The sequence below is a fragment of the Bombus flavifrons genome, chromosome 16, assembly GCF_040668555.2.
Source record: "Bombus flavifrons isolate JBK064 chromosome 16, iyBomFlav1_principal, whole genome shotgun sequence".
Classification (NCBI taxonomy): domain Eukaryota; kingdom Metazoa; phylum Arthropoda; class Insecta; order Hymenoptera; family Apidae; genus Bombus; species Bombus flavifrons.
Genome location: NC_138457.1, coordinates 5,893,274 through 5,912,088, shown reverse-complemented (window position 1 = coordinate 5,912,088; position 18,815 = coordinate 5,893,274). Strand labels below are relative to the sequence as shown.

General features: G+C 38.4%; 1 protein-coding gene across 29 annotated transcripts in view; it reads right to left on the bottom strand.

The window, feature by feature from the left end:
- Positions 1-18,815, bottom strand: part of trol (terribly reduced optic lobes) — a 199,836-nt gene that overhangs the window by 180,542 nt on the left and 479 nt on the right. The window contains exon 1 of one of the 29 annotated variants that reach the window (XM_069130023.1): positions 8,280-8,809. The exons of the other annotated variants lie outside the window; for them this stretch is intronic. Within the exon in view, the coding sequence (XP_068986124.1) occupies positions 8,280-8,357 (78 nt within the window). The 5' untranslated portion in view covers positions 8,358-8,809. Of the gene's footprint in view, positions 1-8,279; positions 8,810-18,815 lie in introns of those variants that run through there. 29 annotated transcript variants of the gene reach the window in all.

Here is an 18,815-nt window from a genome sequence, read left to right as displayed (position 1 = left end):
ACCATTAAGCAATGGTGGTTTCCTTCAGACTATCTTTCCTTTTTTTTTTTTTTTTTTTTTTACAGCTTCATAGCAATTTGCACAAGGTCAAATCCATTATTAGGCTGTTCTTCGGTAGACTTAACCAACTATTCTGATAAAAACCCGAGCGCCGATTCGCATCATGCACAATACCGATTCGAGGAAATTAACAATTAGATAATAAGCTTTTTCCGTTCTTATCACCACTTTTTTTCACTTATCTCTTATCAAGCTAATATTTTACACGCTACTTAAAATAGTCTCGAGCATCCAAAGTTATTAATCCATCCGTCAGAAAAATTCAACCGTGACTTCATTGTGCTAACAATGAGCTATATGTGCTAACGTGACGTTAGATTAGAACTAGCGAGGTGATAAAAATTCCGACGAATTCCCTCGTTGCAAATCGAAATGTGAATTTTATTCGTCCAGCCGAAAGTGAAACAAACTCTGTGCAGCCCGATACCCTCGAATAAAATACTATTTGCGATAATACGATAAAAAAAGAAACATGTAAAATCCCCTGAGTAAACTGTATCAAGGTATTTTACTTTTGAATCTAATCACCGTCGTAAAAAACCGTCGACGTCATCGAAAAACGTTGCTAACAGCTAACAGACTATAGCGCAGATTGCTTCCATCGTGGATTCGATGGGAAAAAAGCTGGAAATCCTTTTCACGTCGCTTGTCACCGGTTGTATCTCTTTCTCTGCTGGCTGGACACGTCCAGCTGGCCATTTCCAGGCCGGGGAAAAAGCTCCAAAGATTTGTACCTTATGAAAAATATGGTAATGCACGCGGCCTCGCTCGATACGACTCTTCTCTGCGGCACGAGGAACGAAAGAAGCATTTCTTCGAGATTTTTCAGGCTTCCACGGACCCGATGGGACGCGTAATTTGAAAAGTTAGCCAAGCTCCGTACAAATGCCGGCCGATTTTACTTTTGGTTCCCATGATTTGTGCGGTTTCTTTCCGTACGGAATAAGAAGAATCGCCTTAATTGAGATGCTCGGTCTTTTATCAAATCTTCCATCCAATGGGTCGTGGATTCAGCCTGCAGAAGAACAACCGTACAACCGATTTTCTAGCTGAATCTTTGATTCTTTCTAATGAATATCCGAGGGAAACTAAACTGATCGATAAGGACATTCTTATTTATAAGACTTTAAATGGTTTCCAATGTCGCGTTTCAAAGAAGATTGGCATCGATCGACGATTAAAATTAGTCCACTGGCGAATTTTACCCGTTAGATTCGACAACTCGGTGCGGTTTTTAATAGTTTGGAAAACAATCGAATTTTCCAGAAACTCGACCGATCGCTTCCCTTTTCCGTTAGTTCTCGGATTGAAATCTTTATGGACAAGATAGAAGAAACAGACGCCGTATATAGATTCGTTTTACTTATTGAAAATTATGATAAATATTCCAGCGTACACTGACGTGCAAGAGTTTCCAGACAGACAAATTCCCCGCTTTGTATCCCAAAAGTCCTGGAAGAATTTTAATTAATTATTAGGTGTAAGGATAGACGAGTGAAAAAAGAAAAAAAATACAATATCAGTTACAATTTTTTTTAACATAATAACGCTATTTGTAATAATATTTCTGGAATACAAAGTGAAAACTCTATCCGGCCAGAAACCTGCATATTACATGTTCCAATGTATATTTTCCACACCACTGTACATTATACATTTTTGTATATTATATGCATTCTCCATGTATTTTCGCGTATCGAAATCGGCGCAGATTCGCCGCTAAGTCCTAAGAGTTTCTGAATCGTATGAAACGATAAGATCATTTTTGTCTACCTTTGAATATATACAATTAATGCATGTAAGTTCTGCACTGGTCGTACGAGTCAAAGGTTAATTTATTGATGCAACACTATCATCGATAGTAGTGGTCACTACGTATCAAAGTATGTGGATAAATGATCATTAATCAAAATAGGAAGAAGCGTGCGATTCTCGAGTTTTAGATTGGCCTACACAAGTTGAAGAGAGGAAGTCTGTTCTCGAGACAATCGAATCACCGATGAACCGTAACCATACCGGTGTCCCCGGAATAGACCATTTTAATTCAATATCCGTTTACTTCACAGTCGACTTCGTCTCACGTTACAACTATCCCAATAAGAGAAAAACGGTATCTCCAAGTGGAAAAGGATCGTTCAACATACAAATTCAATTTGAGAATTAATTATTCATCTGGATAGTTTCACGTTTGTTTTACGCAACAAATCTCTCATGAAGATTAACATATCCGTAACTACGAAAAGATCTGTTTGTTGCTGAAACGAAGGAAACTAGATGATAGAGATTTATTTCAAACAAAGATCAGTTTCCATTCTTCAGCGTGGTAATTGATCGAATGCCTTTTCCCAAGGCAACTTCGATTAAAAATTCACCAGTGAATCCTTTAATAAACATTTGTTTCCTAACTGATGAAATCTCTTCTCCTCTTCTTGAGAATAGAATATTTCCTATGGCACTTGGTTAATTCTTTAGAACGACGAGAGAGTGAAGAAGAGTAGGAGAAATGATATAAAAATAATAATTAGTAATAATTTATAAATATTGTCATTTCAATTTCGTGTATCATATTTAGAAAATATAATATCTGACATTGAACTTCATTTCGTATGGTGAGATACTATTTCAAGGAAAACGAGCAAAATCATGGAATTTGTTAGAAAAATACCCCCATTTTTATGGAATGTAACAATAAATATTTATTACGTTGTTTTCTCTTTCCTATTGTATCTTTGCTATGCATTTTTATAAATTTTACATTTCTTATATATCTTCGCACGTGTCTTTTTGAATATAAAATTTACACTCTTATGTATCTGAAAATTTCAGCCATCCTTTCTATCTTCTCAATCTTGCGTCGTATTACTTTTTACAACTTTCACTCTGATTCCTTTCAACGTTTCACGCTACAATCCTGATAATTCTAATAATAAACCGTATGTTTGTCTAAACATTATCGGCTTCTATTGCGACGAATACTTCTTCTGAATTCGGCCTTCTTCTTATGAAAGAAATCAACTGACACAGATAACTGAAACAGCAATGACTAATAGACGTCAGGTGATAAAGAGCAAATGAAAAGAGGAACTGTCTTATCAAAATTTCCACACTCGATGATCGCGCTTGGTACAACTATGCGGTACCAGCCTATCATTTATTGACATTCTAAGCAGACTCCAGCATCCTTCAACAGGCTAAACCGATCATTCTCCTAACAAAGATTTATATTGTATTGGCAACTAATTAATTGCGGATTTTGTCATTAAGAGGTATTGACAAAATCCGCAATCACTTAGTTGCCAGCCCATATATAACTAAGATGCAGAATCCTCTTTAAAAACTCTGAAACACGAGACATTGAAAAATATAGAACATTTAACGAAAGAGATCTCATTGTGCTAGGTTCATGCCTTAAAGATCGTTGCTCCGATTCCGCCTATAAATACCGCTCTATAAATGCATTTGCACGGTTCGAAGATTTACGGAAATTTCTCTGCGACCAAGCCAAAAACTATTCTTCTGAACGTACCAAGTATGCGTACTTTGGCGACAGATTCGCCACACTGTTCGCTGTTTCCAGTCAAACTGGCCGGTTTGCGGCAAACGCGTTAGTGGACGCGATGCTGGATACCGTAAATAGATAACGTAATCATGCGTTCAGTTATCGCACGATAATTCAATAGGACGATCACTGTTCGTATTAGCCGACCAAAGACGAGCCTTGGCTACATTCGCGATGATCATTTTGACCTGACTGTTTCCATATCTCAGATTTGTCCAACTTTCTCAACAGCTGAATAAATCGATCTGTATTTCTTAATGTTAAGGTTTTCGTCAAAAACCTGCACTGTGAAAGTGTACGTGTCTTTGAACGCACGTTTCGTTGACTTTTAGCGAGAAAAGAAGCGTTGGAAGCTTCTAACCTTCTCATATTAACAGTCTTATTAAGGAATTTTCTTCTTTTACGAAATAAAGAATTAACAAACTAACGTGATTTGTCTGCGAGCTTTAGTTCCAACTTTTGAATATCAACGTTCTTATTCTTGTCGTAGCCACAAGATAAAGAGAATTTCTTTTTAGAAACGAAGAAAACGTTTGCGTTAAATACCTCGCTATGTGTACGTATGCTCGCGTTGAAATTCGTGTTTCAAATTTTACCATCGTAATCGTAATAGCCAGATGGCGTTACAGAGTTGATGGAATTTCAAAATGTTCCGCGTAACGCGTATAATATAGCGCAAAAGCTTTCGTAAAGATAGTGAGCGGAACATAATGAAATTACGACGGCAAGAGTAAATCGAATCAATCGAGGAGAAAATGACCGAAACGATAGTGGAACGGAGTAACGTGTATATAGGCGATCCGATGTTGCTAGATATTTTTTACTTCCACGTGGCATAGAATGGTAGTTTAGATTTCAGTGCGTTTTATTTTAGAATAGCGGCGAACAAGAATAGCTTAGGGAGTCTGAAAAGTAGATCAACCAGATATCACGATTATCGACAAGGTTTCAAGGTTCTTACCATCTCTCGGCCTGCATTTATCAGATTATCAAGTATTTTGCAAACATCCTTAAAAATTGGATTTAGCACTAAAGAGGCCAAACGCTATAACATAACGTAAATCTTGTTATTCTCAAAAAAAAACCTTAACGTCGACACTCTGGTTACGATTGCAGATAACTGGAAACATCTCCTCTTACATCGATCGAATTACACAAACCAAACACACGTTCGCTATCAACTAAGAAAATGAAAAATAAATGCCGCTGTACTAATCAATGATTTTCGTAAGAATCAAATTTGGCGAAGTAGGAGAGAAAATGATAAAACTCTGTCTGCCAAAACAAAGTAACATAAACTTTATTTCGACCTTGCTGCCCTCTCTCAAGTCCTTCTCTATTCAATTGTATCTCTTTCGACGTTAAAATGTACCTCGAGTTCCGACAAAATATACAAAAATTATTATCGATTCGTCGTTTCAACTTTGTGCTACAATTGCAACAACATAGAAATGTAACAATTCAATTTGATGTTCTATCTATATGATAAATATATAATAAACACAATTTGATATTCGATTACGAGTGTCACAATAGTGAAACCAAGAATTATGTACCAAACGATGCCACAAGTGCAAATAAATATTGTTATACTGTAATTACAACACCATAAAATATCTTACATGATATTCCATTACATCGTACTATGTTGCTGTACGTTACATTAGATTATTATTACAGCACTGCTAGACGTAATTTATAAATCCAGATCGACCAAGTGAAGAAAACGTACAGCAAGAAAACCAATCCGTTAGACCAAAGAATAATTTGCAATTTGTAATTCTTGATATACAAATTTATATTATATTATTATCATTAATACTTAACGAATAGCATAAAACTTTACTAACGACAATGCCTGCAAAACTATTGACCATAATGATTCAAAAGCGAATTTTTTCTACATCGGCTTTCCACTTTTTCTGAAGAAACGTATTAAGCGTTCAACTAGGAGGAAAAGCGTAGCAATGCAAAAATCCATCGACAGCGGATGACATTTCGACGGATTGGCAGTTTGCAAAGCTGACGCGAGCTCTGTCCGCGCCTCCAAACTTCTCGATGTGATCGGAATACGATCGAGTCCCGCGAATTATTCGTATCGCGCGAGCCTTTACGAATAATAATCGAGGAGAAGCCAAAGCAGAGACACGGATCGATGTACTTGTTGATCACGTCGCCATCGTTTCTCTTTCCACGTCTGTTTTTCGTTTAACTACCTCGCGTGTCCGTACTATGCGCAACTATGTAAGTGCATTAGTGCAAGAATTATATTTAAATATATACTTCGGCTATAGAATTTGTAGTATTCTGCGTGACTATATTATCTAATAACAAGTTACTTTTTACATTCTTTTTACATTCTAATCGTTACTGAATCGTATTCTTGCAATTAGAATACGGTGACACAAGCATATTCGAGTTTTTACACACATGTAACTGTAGTAATTCAATAGAATCAAAAGATTTCTTTCCTGTTAAATATTACAACCACTACTCTGTATCGAATATTTCATACATCTCTGTGTGTCATACACTTCGTTTAGCAACCTTGCATCTCCGTACTATGCGACTATGTAGACACGTTAGCGCAAGAATTATATTTAACCAGGTTAAACGACCGGTTTCAAAATTTTATTGAAAATTGTATATTCATCGTTATTTCTTTTGTTCGTCTAACTGTATCAATCTCTCAATTTTTGTTGATATAAGAATTTACATAAAGTTAGAGGAACAAAAGGAATAGCGACGAACGTACAATTTGAAATTAAATTTTGAAACCGGTCGTTTAACCGGACCTGGCAAGCTTAATGTTAAACGTATACTTTGTCCGTACAATTTCTATATTCTGCGTGACTACTCTGTACAATAAGTTACGACTTTTTACATTGAGACCATTGCCGCATCGTATTCTTGCAATTAGAATACGGCGACGTAAGCATATTCAGGTTTTTGCAGACATTCAATTAATAATTCAATAGAATCCAGGGATCTGTTTTCTGTTAAATGTTATAACGGCTGTTTTGCATTGAATATTTCGTACACTTTTCTACGTCGTACACCTTCTGCATAATTTTATACTTTTAAATACCCTGGTAAACATCCACAGTCTATTTGTAACGTACACGCTGTGTAACTACACCGTAAAGCAAAAAAAAAACGCTCAATGTGTAGTCAACGATGTTCTGTTACCCTATCATTCAACTAAGCTGTTTGACTATCAGATATGTACATAATCTACATAACCTTATTGCTTCGCTGTACCAAATCACTAACACTATTTGACCACATTGCACAATTATGCTGAAACGAGATTACGCAAGATACTCGCGTATTCTGACTCTGATTTACGACAATCCGCGAGCTCCGCATTTTCCAATAATTACGCTGCCGATCAAATTTATTGAAACAAATCAAAGATAAAAAATGCGGCGCCACTGGCATATGATGCGCGTTTCATATTAATCTTAGAAACGCGATTACGACATAACGACCTTAATCATTCCACTATGTAAGCTTTATCGAATATTAATAAATTTTTTATGTAATTTATTCCAGGTCTCATAACGCACGACCAGCATACATTGTTCATCGCAAATCTCACTCGATGACTCGAGAGTACCACTTACAGCCAATGTCCAAGGCTGACCATGTAAACAAAGCGTACAAGAGCGTCCAAAGGAGCGAAACTTGGAAATTCGGCAACGAAGCCGAGCACTGTCGAAACCGATGTTACCCCTGGCCAACGTGTAAATTCTATTTTGGCCAACAACCAAAGTGAGTCTGTCAAACGTACCTATGAATCCTCCGATATAAAAAAAAAAACGAACAATTTTCTTGCAAAAGAATGGATGATATAACAATTCCAAATAATTATCAAAGTCCTATTAAGTCAGGATTGCCAATCGAATATCAAACAGAAGATCGTATATCAGGTATTGTTCAGCAACGTACAGGCTATCAAGGCGATAGATAAGGCCGGTTCTCAACGATAAATATGCGAAGATGCTTATCGTTTCCACGTAACACCGGTACATGCCTCGAATAATCACGGTGAGTGAACTTTAGGAGGCGGTTACGAGACTTGCCAAAAAATTCAATCGCCTGGTGCCAATTGGCCAGCGATTCCTCGTTCTTTCATGTTCCTGAATGTTGGGCTAGTGGATGGTCAGTACCAGGGAGGATATTTTTCACGTTGTTTCCGCAGGTTTCACAGAAATTCCTCTATCACTCTGTGAAGTTCTCGGCCTAGATATCTCATAGTTATTGAGCATCTTGAAAGAAACTCGAGGTATCTATAATATTCTGAGAAATTAGAACAAGTGGCTTATAAACTTCTTAACATATCTTCTACAACTTACAACTTGCGACCAGATCGATCGGTTAGTTCAAACTGGAAATTTCTATGATTCTTTAGGATCTTGAAAGGAACTTGCGGTGTATCTACGATATACTCGGAAAATTAGGATGAACGACTTATAAATCCTTTGAGGGATTCTCTAGAACTCGACCTAGCTAGCTAGTTCTGCCATTCGCTCAAACTTCATTCTAAATCCACAGACGTTCGATTCGGTCTGAAAAGTCACTGGTCCCAGTCATCGTATCGCTTAGTAGTGCTCGATACGATTAATCGTAAAGGAAATTAAAGATCAACTGTACTTGCCTCGGATGCGTGCACGAGGGCGGCGTTGGCGACGAGCAGCAGCAAGAGGCAGCTCCTCAGCGAGCTAGAATCCCTCATGATGGGATGTGGACCTGTTAGCCCCGTGGTTGAGCAGCGTGTCCACCGATGTTCTTCTCTATCTACACTGGGTTCGTCGAGGGAACCTCTCGTCAACGCATGACGAGGAAGAAATCGCGCGACCGGTCCCCTTCTTCCAAGGACACTTCGATCTGGACCTTCACGGAGCCGACTGTGAGGACCACACTGCGAGGACCGGCTACTACGGGCAAACTTGGACGTACAAACTGGTCTGAAGCGACAACGCGGGACACGCAAGACCGTACAACAGCGTACCGGTGTTCGGTAGCGTCTGAAAGGCCGAGCGCGCCGGCAAGATAAAACTTTTTCAAAAGCCCGGTGCTTTTCCCTCACCCCGCCGACTCACCGACAGATTCAGCTGCGTTCCCTTGCGCTCCGCCGTTCTGTCTCTCACCCGCTGACTTCCTCTTTCTCTGCTCTCTCCGTCCACGGGGCTTCCCTCTCCTCTTTGGCCATCCACCTCTTCCTCCTCGCTCGCAACCACCAATTCGCGCCGTAGCTCTGTCCTTTGCTAGTCGTCTGCCTTCCACTAGCGCGATATTCCCCCACCATTGGACCACAGCTTCCCCTCCTCTGCTGTTGTCTCCGGCGCGTCTTTCTCCGTCGTGCTCCCCACTCCACGCCGTCTTTCTCTGGCTACCCCCACTCCGCGATATTTTGCGAGGGTCTAACGTCTTTGTCGCTCGCCGAAGGTAGCGGTGCATCTTTTTCTCACAGCGGATTCTTTCTCTACACGGAGAGGAGTAAGTTGTTCCTGCCACGGACACGATCGTTCCGTACTTACGCACGAGGCGACTAGGATCCAAAAGTGGACGTACGCGATTTTTTAACAGTAGAACTATCGATCGAGATCACTGGCTTTACGATTTCATTTGAAATCTTCTCGTGTTACATTTTTTTCCGCGACGATGTAATGATCTTTTTATTTATTCAAAATCAAAATAATTTTGCATCGTGGCTGCTTGTAACAATAGCAGCCGCAATGACCGGTAGTCGTCAAAGTGTAAAATGGTCCTACGATCTGTTTACCGAACCCGAATTAACCAGTTCCCTCGGTGTGTACATCTTGTCACGCGTTTTTTAAATTTTCACCGGGTATCGTTCGATACGGCGGCGTCGATTATCAGGAAAACTGTGGATCGATCATGACGCTAACGCTGGAATTATCACAGCGGTCGAGATGACTGGTTTTACAATTTTATAAACGTACTAACCTTCGTTTAGAGATCATAATCTTGGATGGATTAATAATATCAAAAATATACCGTTTAACGTGGAATTCCTTTTGTAGAAAAGTAACAAGTCAATAAATATGCAAATATTCTATTATTACGTATTTTTTAAAGACCAGTCGATCAGTTTTGCTAGAAACTTAGCTTCGTTTTAACTGTCGATAGTTGTACTGTTAATGAGTCCAGGATCAAATTGCAGATCATAAGCGCGCCGATACCTGCAGAACTACGTCCGTTATGTTAATCGTCGATGACTCGGTTATGTCAGATAATTAATTTTGGCAACGATCGGAGAAAGTGACGCGAGAAGTCAGATCGTCGTTGCTCTTTGGTCTTGAACAATTGTTAAGCGATGGCGGAGAAAGTTGCTGGTGTCGTGCAGCGCAGTTAATTAATTGGCAAGTTATTGCTACCATAGCAGGATATCGCTCCATTTGTTACGTTTCTTGTGGAATAAACGATGCAGGTTCCTTTAGAAAACTATCGTAGAATATTCTTACGTAAACCTGCACCAGGATCACGAACAAGAGAACAACGTATCAAACCTTTGGAAACATCCTACGAGAGAGATCCGTGCCATTTGCGGACCAAAAACTAATAAAATCACTCGTCTCCTTCTTCCTTTTTCAAGAGGATATTTTTAACGCAAAAATAATCGATTTTAAAGTATTTCGTCGTTTTACGGTTCACCGATCCGTTCAGTTTTTTCTCTAATCCCGCAAGCCAGTCGAGGCTGTCCGCTTGAAAATTCACGAGACAGCGAATCGAACGGCCATCAGCAGCGACGAGTCATACCGGTAGGAAAAAGAAGATATAAAAAAAAAGGAGAAAAAAAAAGGAGAGGAGAACCGCGTGCTTTCGCCGACGCGTATTCCCTCCTTGTCTCGCTTGACACGACCTCTTCGTCCAACTGGAGGATCTGTTGCGCTCAGCAACAGATGCGAGGGTGATCTTTTTTAAACGGGTCAACCTCGCCTCGCGCGTATCCGCCCGCGTTTTCACCAACGAGATGCATCCTGGACCAGCATAGACGGTGTAATTATAACAGCCTGTCTGTTAATCATAGCAAAGGAAAAAAGAAAAAGAGTGAAAGAACAGTCGCGCTAATTCGTGTCGAACCGCGAGCAACAGATTATTCGCGAGGATCGAACTGCCCGTGTATTTACCCTCCAAGATCGTTATGTGATATATAGATACTGTTTTACCTGCGATCGAAATTAGACCACGTTTTTGGAATATATTTTGCATCGTTTCAAGAAACAAGCGTGTCACAGGTCGCTCGATAGAATTTTGTTTGTATTGTACCTTTGACCAGTTAGCTGTTTTCGACGAGAATACACATCATGCGTAAAAGATAGCTAGAATTTGATGTTTAAATTGCAATGTAGTAATTGCGGTTAATTGCAGTAATGAAATTAGAAGATAGAAACAGTGATTTTTATGTTAAAGGAACTGTAGATACCCTGTGTCTGACGATTATACTCGTCGTCGGTTACTTTTTTCGGCACGTTATAGGCACACGCTTCTCAAAACTTTCTTATATTAACAAAAATTGAGAAATTGATTAATCGGGTGATACAAGAATTTACATAAAGTTGGAAAAACAAATATCGATGAATATAGAATTTTAAAATAAATTTCGAAACCGATCATTTGACCCGGTCTCTGATAGGCTCAGTGTTAAGACAATCTGGTAAATGTACCTAATTAATAGAGAATCTACGAGAAAGCTCGTGTCAATGAAGAAACATCTTTTTTAGCCAGTCTGTTAATAAGAATCTGTGTCACGATATACGAGTTACGAATGCAATAAAAAAAACCGAAGATTCGCACACATTTCCAATGACTAAATAATAAATAAACCTCTGGTAGACGGGCAAACACATAGATGTAAGTCATATTTTGATCAACGATCAATACGTATGCTAATTTCAACATTGCTGTCTGTTGCTTACGATCTCACTTCTGGGAAAACTCTACATCTTCTTTTGTCTCTATTATTGGGTTGGCAACTAAGTGGTTGCGAGTTTTGTCAATACTACCTAATGACAAAACCCGCAACCACTTAGTTGCCAACACAATGTAATTGTTGAGAATTTTGGATCTTAATAGCCGAAATAATGGTATAGGAACGCTAAATTTACACTTGGAATTAATATTAGAATAATTATATACTTATTTGATGAGCGATTTCTAAGATATCCATCGATACTCACTTGCACGCGTCTCAGCACTTTCTTCCATACCCGACTGTTAACCGACTGAACAGTTTACATTCGTTTGTTTTCGAGACGCTTCGACACACATACTTCCACACACTGATATTCACACACAAGTATTCTACTATGCATCTAACCTAGTCTAACACATAAAATTATGCATATCTCGATAGTAATACCGCGGGAAGATCGCCGACATACAGACAATGTGAACGATAAAGCGCGAATGCTGACAAGCCGAAAGAATCGGAAAACTTGAATAAGCCTAACGGCCATCGATATATTTTGGCAGCGCAGTCGTTGATCGTCAGTTGGCCATCGGAGAGTCAAGGATGAACAGTCGTTAATCGAGAGTTGTCATATCACACTATTGCATTTAGTTCGAGTTAAATAATCATCGTTTTCTCTTTAATCCACTGTAATAAATCCATCTATCAATAAATTGTCACATAGGATAGAGACTAATGGAAATTCTAATTTCTAACATTTCTGAATAAAGAATTTCTATAATATTGGGTTGGTCAACCTAATACATTCATACACGCGTTTGCTCTCTCTATTCCGAGATATAAAAGCTCAACACTAATGTTACAAGCCAATTTCATTTCTTCGCCGATCTTCTAGCAAAGATTCTAATAAAATCGAACACCTGATCTTACATAGTGTTTTAAGACGTTCGTCGCCACGTCACCCATATCTATGTGACGGGTGTACTTCCGTGGGGGGCCCGTCACCAAAGTATGGGTGACGCTCTTCTTGTTCGAGTTAATTAAATATAGGATATACAATATAAAAATATTAAAAACACGTTATACCATACTTTTTATTAATTTATATTCTGGATAATATATTACATTATTCTATATCGCATGGTATTTGTTAAAACACTCCAAACACATTTAGGCTCATCTTGGGCACCTCGAACAATAGTTGTAGACTTCGTCGTCGCTACTCTCCCCACTTTCAAATATATTTTCACGCTGTTTACTGAACATTTTGAGGATGAAAAAATCACAAGTATGCTTCTCGACTAAATGAAAGATCTGAGATATCTGCCATGAGATTCCTCGGAATACTTTAGCTGGAAAGCTTATCGCTTTCTCCATTTCAGAACTAAATAATCTTTTCATTACAATGAATCGAAGGCGATAAACAATGAATTTCCGCTTGTCGCTCTATTTACGTTCTGCGTACCGGCGGTCGAATTTCGGCCCCGCAGAAAACTTAACCGAATCACACTGGGCGACGAACGTGTTTTAAAGCGCCTTAAAGCTCGTAGCCAAATCTGCCTTAGACGCGGCGGATCGTTCAAAGCGTGCAAGTCCGAGTGGAACTCAAGCAGCAATAGATATGCCATTAGCAATTATTTGTTTAGTCTGCGCGTTAAAATAAGCAACGTACATGTTATCGTGAAATATAATAGTAGAACTGCGTTCTATATTTTCCGCTCTCCATACTTCTCATTGTATATGTGGATACATAAACAATGATAAATTTGAAGAATTTCCGCGCTACGAATTATGGCCAAAATTCTCGCAGCTTGTGCGAAATAAGAGAGGCAAGTACATCCGAAAGTCTTCTTAGCATCGACATGTTCGTGAAAATCAGTGACACTTGTGAAATGGGTGAAATGAGCGACGTAGCTGATATCGAACATGCAAATTTCACCATCAACAATTAAAACCATCGACGAAGAGTAATACAAAAATAAATTTTTCTATTTTTTCGACAAAATATATGCGCCAGGAATTCTGCATATTATATCAAAAAGAAAAGAAAAAAGAGGAGGATAAAGAATCATTTAGATTTCTGTAAAATCCTAAGCGAGGAAATTATTCGAAACTACTGTTACATTGTGAAAAGGGAAAACGCCGACCTCTGCTACAAGTAAAACCACAAAGATTAGTCAAAGGACATTGTCCTAATTATATTCCACCAACCGAAAAGAAAGAGGCTCCCAGCCGACTCTGCGTTGTCTGTGGCGATACAAAAGAGACGGTACAGAAGAACGCAGACATAAAGAAACAAGATGTTATTGGGAAAACTATAGCGTCGGGCTATGTGCTGCCCCGTGCTTTATATTATATCGTACAGAACATATTACCGGCTATTAATTGTTTACGCTAATAAAGAATCCTATTTTCCGTGTCCATCAGCACGACTATTGTTCCTTCGCACCCTACACCCCGATTTTCACTTTACGATGTTCGAAACGTAGGACATTAATCAGCAGTAATAGATATCATAATTCTAACGAAGAAAACAAATCTAACGAAGAAACAGACCTGATCACTTTTGTCGCGTTAGGACGAAAAAAACACGAGCGTTAAAAGGTAGAATATTATACTTGTCTCCAATTTACACCTTTTTGCCCGTACGATTAACTTTCCCTTTACCCGATTAGCCGATAAATGAAAATAAATAAAATTGAAATTAAATTAATAAATTCTAAATGAAATTTGAAATCAAATTTAGAAACCGGTGGTTTGATTTCGCTGCGCCCTGTGTACCTTCGCGTCTTTCAATTTCCCATAAATGCATCGAAATCCTCAGTTTCTAGCGTTGGATTTGGCTCGTATATAGGTTGGCGAATTATTCCAAAAAACGTGATGCATGTCAATTAGAGGAGTACCGAGTGACAAGGGGAGGAAAGTGAAGTACTCTTGGTGACGAAAACGCATACGCGTGGACAAGATCGGAGGAAGATATTCGCCACGAATATAAAGCAAGTTAGCCGGTACGAAGGGAAAAATGTTGAAATAAATTTCCTGAATACAAAGAAAGCTCGGCGATTTATAGTCTGACAGCTGAATTCTTCGATCGCGTGTACCCTTCGGTAGTTTTTAGACGCCGGCTCCACTCCTTTTATTTGATCGGAAGACCAGCTATTTCCAGTCTTTTAGATACAAGCCTCTACCCGACTTTCTTTTTCTCCCTCTTCTTTTTAAACAGCCATGCCTGTAATGAATTACCACCACGTCATGTCCATATTAAGTTACGTTCACTTAACAAACTTACGATAAATTACGTTTACGTTATACGACTATGATAAGTGTCAGGCTTACAACTTGTACTTACATCTGTGAGAGAATAAGTGCGGTAACTTTAACAGTGAGTTAATTTACACCCACTATTATTTGTTCTTCGTTCTGGTTTTCCTCATCCTCTTACTGAATCACACTTTAGATAAGTCACTATTAAATCATACTTCAGATAAGTAACTATTAGATCATACTTGATTCAATTGAGATTGAAACACATACAAGTTATTCGATCATTAGAAATAATTCTTGAGTGTTTAGTAAGTATTTCTTAGAAATTATGAAATTATGAAATGTCCATTGACATTCCCTTTCAATTAAGTATGAATCCTGAAATGCACCAACAACCGTTGGATTTTTGCTATTTTTCCGATGTACAAAATAAATAGACTTGTACAATACAATGTATAAGTGTAGATAATATACAATAATAGACTGAGTGAAACGTACTAGCAGTTGGCAATAAGATCTAGGCCGGAATGTGTGACTGTCGGAGTATTAAATGATTGCATGGAAGAATTTGTTATCCGAAGGAACGGAATAACGTAGAATGTAGAACGAAGCAGTTTGGAATATATTTTGTGAAACAGTAGCGAGGAGATACAAAAATCAGATTAAAGAGTTAAGTAAATTAATGGGATCTACGAACTTGTCATTTCGATCATCTTTGTAAATCAGTGGCGGCAAATTGAGAATTATGAGAATTTTGCTGCCGATAAAACAGTTGAAAGACCATGTAAAGAGGCGCCCTCCTTATTTAAAATACCACTTAAAATTTGTTTCGAAAAAGTATTTTCTGTGATTCTATGGTTGTGTCACCACAAAATCATAAAGATACAAAGATATCGTGCTAGAAAAGCGATTTAGGAATAGAAAGAGAACGTTGCATAAAGATCCCTTCTGTCCTTGCTTAGTAACGCATACACATTCGTAAATATGTAGTGTAACACCGATTAACGAGCGACATCAACATGCATGCGTTATTAGACAAGAATAGAAGAAAGTTCTATGCAGCGTTCTCTTTCTATTCTCGTATCATTTCTTCACCTCGCTCCTACGCCATATCTTTATATCGCGATAAAGTAACATATGACTGGCGCACTCTATCGTCATATCGCTACATCTGCTACAGACGAATTACTGTAATAACGATCGTTCAAAAATACAAAGGTTCTGTTGTATCACCTACAATTTGGAATTATTACTGAAATTAGATCGATTCCTAGCTATGTGTGTAATTACATTCCCATAAAAACATAATAGCGATTGCAGCCAATTAGCTCATATTACGTATTTTGTAATTTCAAATGCTATTCTTGTATATGAGTGGAACATTTTTCTATTTCGCAACGCTAATTTACTAAATCTGTAATCATAAAATAGAAACTTCTTAAAATAAACCGCGATGAGTGCTTTATTACATTTTCAATTATATTTAATTTGGTCTTGACAAAAAAAAAAAAGAAAGAAATGCAAAATTCGCGAAAGCACACACCACAGCAAGGTGTTCATTATTCACGCAACGCTAATAAACACTAATCTGTGCACTCATATTTCAACATACGCAACCCTAATACCGAGATGTCCAAGTGCAGCCACGTTCGAAGCTGCTGATGCACGACCACCTCTGTGCAACTGTCTTAGCTGCTTCAGGTGATCCAGGAACGGGGATAGGCTTCCACAATTCCAGTGGAAGATTTTGGGCATTTTATAGACGCAACGCTACATACAAGAACGCGATCATTCGTCAACGCAACGCTACATACAAGAACGCGATCATTCGTCAACGCAACGCTACATACAAGAACACGATCATTCTTCAACGCAACGCTAATCGAAAAAATTATGAAAGCAATCCCGATGAAATACATCGCAACGCTAATTCTTAAAGCGGATTTAATGTAAGTTACTATTACTAGATTGAATAAAAGCTACTTCAATTATAATCGATAATCAGAAACGGTGGTACTAAGAAACTAATCCAAAATCAACATCGCTTTAATTTAACTTTAAGTAAAACAAACCGCGAGAAACTCTAATTTTACGCTTTAATAAGTTCTAGCAATTCACGATCGAAAATACTGAAAACAATCGCGACATTTTATAATTCGTAACACTAAAGCAAACGCGATAATTTTTTCATCGCAACGCTAGTCGAAACCGAAGCCGGTACTTTCTCGCGAATCTCTAATTAAAAACGTGAAATCTGCACTCGCAACTCTAGTTCAAACCGTAATTAATCATTCGCAACGCTAATGCAAATACCGCGACTAGCCCAAATGACGATGGGCCGACATATACGTCGACAACAAACAAATTACAACTAATACTACTACAAATACTAAAGACGAGCACAGTGACAAAATAGTAACAAGAATGACTTCCCATGCTCTGTATCTGGATGACCCAGAGGATGGGCAGCCATTAGTAGTTGCCCTCTTGAGTGGCAGTTTGCCGGGCCTCTTCGGCTCATAGCCTCTTCTTCCTTCGGGCGCGATGCCCGCTGAAACTTACATCTAGACTCGAGACTTTCTAAATCGCAAACCAAAAAATAACTTATAAAGGTGAAATAAAAATATAAATCGCGGAAGCTGGCCCAAATGCATATGGATGAACAACGATCACAGCGATCGCTGTCCGTTCGCATGTACGTGCTCGAGCAATACATAAACGCTCGTTTCGAAACCTACTCGCGACCACGATCGCGAAATTCGAAAAATCGATCAACTATGCCAGAGACGTGGCATTATGCCCCGTGCCAGGCTTCACCATCCATTTTTCAAATTACCTTTCCTGAAATAGATTGGACACGCGGGAATGAGCCTACCCGACCAAAGAGAGACCACACCAACGCACTCACTCCACGATTCTCACACATAACACTCGGGCGCAAGAACCTACACTAGAGAGGACGTCCCGGGACACCTCCGACACCCGAGTTTGACACACAACTTGCACACTCTAATGTACGTACCATTTTGCTGAAATCGACTGACGAAAGTTAGCGACCATTACTAACAACACACTAAAAGTAAGTCCTAATTGTAATTCGTATAAATATTCGTAATTCAAAGAAACGATAGGTGGTACGAAATTTGGTACCAGTTATTATCATTATCATCTTTAAATTTATAATGAACGGAATAATAGCTAAAACGACGCAATTCCACAGCCTAACCACACACACAATGTGGAAAGTACGTCGTTCACGATACACTAACGCATCGTCAGTCGCTTAGAAATTGTTATAAATTTGTCAATGGTCATCGTACCCGTTGCCTTTCTCTCACCCAAGTAGCACCTGGGCACGTGAGTGAGGTCCTGGCAACGAATACGGAAGGGGTTAAACCTGAAAATCCTAACTAAAAATGATATTTATGCATCTATTTTGTATTTAACGGGCTAATCGTTCTTCATTTTGCAATTTCAAATTTTATTTCAAATTATTACACTGTATACTCTACTTTATTAATTTAATGAACTACCAGAATTCTAATATTGAATGTGTTCATAAAAAGCAATACAACATAATTATTCGCTCAAATAATCGACTCTAAACTCTAACAAATTATTGAAACTTTGATATTGAAAGAAAGAATAAACGGAATAAGAAATTTATTTAATAATTGAATCAAGATAAGATACTAATGCCAACAACCTCAGGCGATCCCTTCGTCGAAGCACAATTTGAAAAGTATGAAAGCAGTACAGAAAACTTGTTGCTTCGATTCCGAGATCTGCCTGTCGCGAAATTTCTTCTTGCGCATAAAATTCAAGACATTTTTGTACGGAAGGACTAAGCTTCGATATCTTTCTATTTTGTAAATTAATACTCAAATACAAATATAAAAGCCAAATAATTAATAAAAATAATTTCCATTTTTAATGCAACGAAGTCGGAGGATACCCGACTTCTCCACGAAATATTCAGTTGTCATTCCGACA